We start from the raw sequence: 6,627 nt of genomic DNA, 5'->3' as shown, positions 1-6,627 counted from the left end.
TTAGCAAAAACGTTGCGGCATGAATGATTAAAAATTTTAACAGCCTTTTCGTGAATTCTGCTTAAGAGGTGGACCCGCTTTGTAATTTTTGAGTCTTGTTATAAAAACGAAACCCACTCGTTTTCTTCATTTCTCACCCGCGTTTTCTCTCTCTTCGTAAGGGAGCTCCTCTTCTTTTTCTCGTTGGCTTTCTCTCTTCACAACAGCACCTTCCTCGCCCGGCGGTGGATCTTCCTCCTTGTTCAAAGGGGGGAACAAACCAGAGAGAGAGGAGCGCCTTCCTCTCGCGAGCTCCAACGCTCGGGTCCTATGGCGCCGCCCACCGACCGTCCGACATTTCCCTCCTAAAAATCGCCGCTTCCTCTGCCCTCATTTTGCACCAGCGTGGGGAAGGCAGTCTGCCCAAGAGCCGATGCTTCAATGGCTCTTAGTCTCCACCTTCGCTGCGACGGGGATGAACCATCAACGAAGAGAAACGGTAGGAGGAGGACGCTGCGTTTCACCTTTACTCAACCAGCGTGAGGAACAATGGCTGGTTTTCCAATTGGTTGGGCGATTGCCTCTATTCGTTGGCAAACTCATTGTGTTTCCTTCCTTTCCTCCTTTCTGTATGTTGGTTTTTCCTTTATTGTATGTCGAGCAGAGCAGGCGTTGCCCTCTGTCGACGTCGTTCTGGACAATAGAGTCTTCCCACTGACATTCTATATATCAAATTCCATGGTCAAACCCTCCGTGAGGGTTCTGTATATAATTTTATTGAAGTTGGTTTGATTTCTCTAACGTCTCCTTCATCTCAGAGATATCTGCTATGTTACTCTAGTCTTGATTTCTCATGAATGAAATAACTACAAGAAGAAACAACGTAGCAACATAGAACGACATGCTCCACCTTCATATCTAACATGCTCTCTTTTAAAAAAAATCAGAAAAGAGAAACAACATCACATGAACATCCGAGAGGTTCCAAAACCTAACAAAGACTAACATGCCTCCGGTCATAACTTTCATGCGGTTTGGTCAAATCCTTGAACGAAGCCCATAACATAGAAATTCATACTCAGTTTTAGGGTTCTCACGGATGAACATAAGTAGCATACGTACAGAAAACCAAAATACAGAGGCTTCACGTTTATGACTGAAATTTCTCTACATGGATTCATCTTCTAAGTATATAGGTATCCATAAGAGATCAAAATACATGGCTTCATGCTTCAATCATGGCTGAAAATCCCCATACCTTCTAATCGAGATTGATTTCCAGCAGCAACCTCTTTTTGCTTCTCGTTCCTTTCTAGCAACACAAATGAGGATCTCTTCCTCACCTTCTCCCTCTTTCTCTCAAAGTCTTTGCCGTTGAGCTTTTTCCTCTGTGAATGCAGTAAAAGAAATGATCATTTTCTGAAACATGGGGTTAAATAACCCTCTACAGGCCTTCTTAATTGTCATCCGTTTTTTTCTTTTCAGTTTCTCACAAGAAAGGAAACGGCCTCTTGATTTCCTTTCTCATCGCTTTAATTCTTTTCAGTTAGAAAATCATTCGTCTTCTTTCCATATTATTCCTTTTATAATGAAAATGGGCAGTTTCAAAAGAAAACGGAAGGATTAACGTCGTGGGTTTTACATCCTCCCCCCCTACAAAGAAATTTCGTCCTCGAAATTTGAGCGTACCTTATTGAAACAATTGAGGGTAACTCTTTCTCATGTCTTCTTCTGGCTCCCACGTGCATTCTTTGATGCCATGATGCTGCCATTCCACTTGAACTAGTGGGATTGTCTTCTTTCGCAATACATGCTCCTTTCGGTCTATGATTCGAAACGGCTTTTCCTCGGTTGTCAAGTCCTCTTGCAAATCGACTTCTTCATAGTCTATCACATGCGAAGGATCAGGTACATACTTCCTTAACATCGACACGTGAAATACTGGATGAACATGACTATACTGCGGTGGAAGTGCAATTCGATATGCAACCTCTCCAACTTTTTCCAAAATCTCGAATGGACCAATGTATCTTGGGCTCAATTTTCCCTTCTTTCCGAATCGAAAAACACTTTTGGTGGGTGATATCTTGACAAAGACATGATCTCCTGCTTCAAAAGCCAACTCTCTTCGTCGTTGGTCTGCATAACTCTTTTGTCGACTCTGAGCAGCCAAAAGTTTCTTTCTAATCATATTGACTTGATCAGTGTAGTGTTGAATCACCAAAGGATCCTCAATCTTGTTGTCTCCTATCTCTGTCCAACATGATGGTGATCTACAAGGTCGGCCATAAAGAGCTTCAAACGGAGCCATTCCAATGCTAGAGTGATAGCTGTTGTTGTAGGCAAATTCAGCCAACTTCACATGTTTGTCCCATTCACCCTTCCATTGCAAAACACAAGCCCTTAACATATCTTCAAGAGTCTGGATGGTTCGCTCAGACTGTCCATCTGTTTGCGGATGAAATGCTGTACTCAGTTTCAATTTTGTTCCCAATGCTTCCTGTAACCTTCCCCAAAACTTAGATGTAAATCTTGGATCTCTGTCAGAGATTATTGATTTAGGGATTCCATGAAGTCTCACAATTTCATCCACATACAAATCTGCCAGACTTTCTAGTGATTGTGAAATCTTGATCGGAAGAAAATGTGCAGATTTTGTTAGGCGGTCAACCACTACCCAAATAGCATCGTGTTGTCGTCGAGTACGTGGTAACCCCACTACAAAGTCCATGGTGATGTCTTCCCATTTCCATTGAGGAATTTCTATCTGTTGCATCAATCCACCTGGTTTCTGATGTTCCACTTTAACCTGTTGACACACCAAGCATCGTGAGACGAACTCAGCAATCTCTTTCTTCATTCCTGGCCACCAGAAGTTTATCCTTAAATTTTGATACATCTTTGTGCTTCCTGGATGTATGGTGTATCTTGTCTTGTGTGCCTCTTCTAATAACTTGTTCTTCACTTCAGGATCATTCGGAACCCACAATCTACCATTGAACCACACGGATCCATCCTCGTCCTCCAAATAAGGAGTTTCTTCTTTCTTGTGACACTCAAGTTTCAACTTCGCATATTCCGGGCTCTGTTTTTGTTTCTCAATAATCTCATCAAGGAAGCTATCTCGAATTATTCCTGCACACTTCACCTTTCCATTATCATCTCGCAATGGATGCCATTTTTCCAAGTCTTCCACCAAATTCCATGTCTGCATTAATAGTCCACTAGCTTTAGCAGTCGTCTTTCTGCTGAGTGCATCGGCTACCACATTGGCCTTTCCTGGATGATACTTTATTTCAAAGTCGTAATCTTTGAGATATTCCAGCCATCTTCTTTGTCTTAGGTTTAATTCTTTCTGTGAGAACAAATATTTGAGGGATTTATGGTCAGAAAATACTTCAAATTCCACACCATATAGGTAATGTCTCCATATTTTTAGTGCAAACACCACCGCTCCTAATTCCAAATCATGTGTTGGATAGTTCTTCTCGTGTTGTTTTAGTTGTCTAGAGGCATAAGCTATAACATTGTCCTTTTGCATAAGCACCGCTCCATATCCTGTTCCCGAAGCATCGGTATACACCACAAATCCTTTCCTCCCATTTGGCAGTGTTAGAATTGGGGCACTAGTCAAACTGTCTTTCAACATCTGAAAACTCTTCTGACAATCCTCTGTCCACGTAAATTTCACTCCTTTCCGTAACAGTTTAGTCAATGGAGTTGCAATCTTCGAAAAATCCTTGATGAACTTTCTGTAGTAACCTGCCAAGCCAAGAAAACTTCTGATTTCTGACACATTAGTTGGCGCATTCCATTGTTGTACAGCTTCCACTTTGGCCGGATCAACTGCCACTCCCTCCTTAGATATTACATGTCCCAAGAAATTCACTTTGTCAAGCCAAAACTCACACTTGGAATATTTGGCATACAGTTGATTTTCTCTCAAAATCCTCATCACTAACTCGAGATGTGCCGCATGCATCGCTTCACAATCGGAGTATACTAGCACATCATCAATGAATACTATAACGAATCGGTCTAAGTACTCATGAAATATCCGATTCATGAGACCCATAAAAGCTGCTGGGGCATTTGTGAGTCCAAAAGGCATCACTCGAAACTCATAATGCCCATAACGTGTGCGAAATGCTGTTTTGGGAATATCTTCTTCCTTAATTCGCAATTGATGGTATCCCGACCTCAAGTCTATCTTAGAAAACACCTTTGCTTCCTTTAATTGATCGAATAAATCTTCGATTCTAGGCAATGGATATTTGTTCTTGATTGTAACCTGATTCAACATGCGATAGTCAATACACAACCGCATTGACCCATCTTTTTTCTTTACAAACAAGACCGGTGCTCCCCAAGGTGACACACTTGGACGAATAAATCCTTTGCTGGCCAAATCTTGGATCTGTTTCTTTAATTCTTCTAGTTCTGCTGGTGCCATTCTGTATGGAGCCTTAGAAATAGGTGCAGTTCCTGGTATCAATTCGATGCCAAACTCCACCTCTCGTACAGGAGGTAATCCAGGTAAATCTTCAGGAAACACGTCTGCATAGTCCTTCACCGTATGCACCTCACTAATGGGTTTTAATTTCTGCTCGATTGCGTCCATGCTAACCAAATATGCAGTGCACCCATTTTCCATGTATTTCCTTGCCTTAACTGCTGAGACAACTAACTTTCTTTGATCTTGGGGTGTTTTTACCCTAAATTCGATCCTTTGACCATTCTCCAACTGAATCTTCAGCTTCTTTTTTCTGCAATCTATCGTTGCGTAGTGATGGTATAACCAATCCATTCCTAGGATTACGTCATACCCCAACATATTCATTACCACTAACTGTGCTGGTAATAAATGTTCATGTATTTCTATTTTCACATTTTCTAAATACGTTCTGCATGTGTCTTTGTTTCCCATAGGTGTAGCGACTAACAATTGATAAGGCATATTCTTTCTTTCTAACTTTAAAAGTTCAGCAAAACTCTTAGCAACAAAAGAATGCGATGCTCCAGAATCAAACAAAACATGAGCCCAATGAGATTGTACAAGAAGGGTACCTTCAATTACGTCAGTAGGTTTCAACTCTTCAACCGTGGTCGCGTAAACTCTGCCAGGTACCTTCTTTTCTGCTGGCTGATTGGTTGCACTACGCCTCTGCTCTACCTCTTTCTTCTTTGGGCACTCACGAATAAAATGACCTTGTGCTCCACAGTAAAGACATGCTCCGATATCTCTGTAACATGGTTTACCAGGATGTTGGCGATGACACTTGGGGCATTCACTGTCCCCCCTGGATGTCGATGGCCTCTGTCTCTTGAATCTGTCCCATTGGTTTCCCCTGTCACTGCGCCTTCTCTTAAACATGTCAGGTCCCGACCTGGGTCGCAGAGATTCACTCTTCCTATCTGTCCCTTGCATCCTGTTCCAGCCTTCCTCAAGACGTGTGGCCATGTCGATAGCGTCGTCTAGATCCCTCGGACGACTACTAATTACTTGGTTCTGCAACCCGTCTTTAAGTCCTCTGACGAACTTATTTGCTCGGTCCGCATCAGTAGTATACACATGTAGGCAATATTTTTCCAGATGTCTGAATTTGACGACGTACTCATGCAAACTCAAACTCCCTTGCTGAAGCTCCAAGAATTCTTGCATGCGTTTCTCCCGTGTGAAAGTTGGGATATAGGCATGTGTGAAGGCTTCCTTGAATTCTGCCCAAGTCGCTTCGTGATTTGCGAACTTCAATTCCCGTTGAGTCCGCCACCATTCCTTAGCATCTCCTTTTAGCATAAAAGTTCCATATCGAACCTTCTTGTTGTCAGGCACTTCCAGGGTAGAAAAGATTTCCTCAGTTTCTATTATCCACTGTTCAGCATCATCAGCTGTGCCTTTCCCATGGAACGTCGGAGGGTGCAAGTTCATAAACTGTTGGTGAGTTACTCCCCTTGCCTCACCATTAGTCGTTCTGTTTGTATCCGTACTTGTTCCTCCTGAAGATGTATTCTGCGTCAGGCCATACATCAATCCTGTCATCATCTGCAAAGTGTTCATGATGAATGTCTGTTGTTGTTGGATGTTTCTGCCAGGCGTCCTAGGTCCAGTAGGATGAGCCTCTGTGTTCCGGTTTCCATTGTTGCGAGGAGTTCTCCTTCCTCCACTAACACTCCCTCCTCTAGTGCGTGCCATTGAACTACACCGCACAGAGAAAATAATTATGAATACATAAAGCACTTTATTAAAACTACCACAAAAATATGAAACTCAATTTTTACGTCGAAATCTAAACACCCTTCTTTAACAGGTTTGGATAACACTTCCTCTGCTTGTGATCGACATTGGCATTGGACATGGACTCTAGACACTGTGCTCTGATACCAAAGTAACAACCCGACCCACTCCCGGGTTCGGGCCCCTGGTTCGACGGATCCCAACCCGCCCCCTAGCAATTTCGGTTCCAATCCTAAAAAGGCTAGGAACCAGGACAATCATCTCATTAATAGCCTCCCATTATAAGCCTTTGAAGATTCCTCACAATCTTCGATACAGGACTAAACTTCTGGGGTGTTACACACACATACACATGCACGCATTCATACACACACATATACTTGATTGCTCCTAAACACCCTAACAACTTAGCT

General features: G+C 42.6%; 1 protein-coding gene across 1 annotated transcript; it reads right to left on the bottom strand.

Annotated features, from left to right (window-relative positions):
- Positions 1 to 1,211: 1,211 nt before the first annotated feature.
- Positions 1,212 to 6,172, bottom strand: LOC126409875 (uncharacterized). The gene is made up of 5 exons (XM_050076579.1): positions 5,520 to 6,172; positions 5,047 to 5,408; positions 3,064 to 4,788; positions 1,790 to 1,866; positions 1,212 to 1,367 (listed from the first exon to the last, which is right to left on the bottom strand). The coding sequence occupies exons 1-5, from the start codon at positions 6,170 to 6,172 to the stop codon at positions 1,212 to 1,214; spliced, it is 2,973 nt and encodes a 990-aa protein (XP_049932536.1).
- Between the last annotated feature and the right edge of the window lie 455 nt (positions 6,173 to 6,627).

Source organism: Nymphaea colorata, chromosome 3 (genome assembly GCF_008831285.2).
Source record: "Nymphaea colorata isolate Beijing-Zhang1983 chromosome 3, ASM883128v2, whole genome shotgun sequence".
NCBI classification, from domain to species: domain Eukaryota; kingdom Viridiplantae; phylum Streptophyta; class Magnoliopsida; order Nymphaeales; family Nymphaeaceae; genus Nymphaea; species Nymphaea colorata.
Note: the sequence above shows the minus strand (reverse complement) of the source record. Positions and strands in the feature narration are given on the sequence as shown.

What these genes read in the sequence shown, in the direction of transcription:
- LOC126409875 (XM_050076579.1), bottom strand. Translation starts at nt 6,172, where the DNA reads ATGGCACGCACTAGAGGAGGGAGTGTTAGTGGAGGAAGGAGAACTCCT. An exon ending in TATTGAGAAACAAAAACAGA is followed by an intron (nt 1,867 to 3,063) that starts GCCCGGAATATG and finishes CGCATGTGATAG; the next exon opens with ACTATGAAGAAGTCGATTTG. An exon ending in TCATAGACCGAAAGGAGCAT is followed by an intron (nt 1,368 to 1,789) that starts GTATTGCGAAAG and finishes CTGCATTCACAG; the next exon opens with AGGAAAAAGCTCAACGGCAA.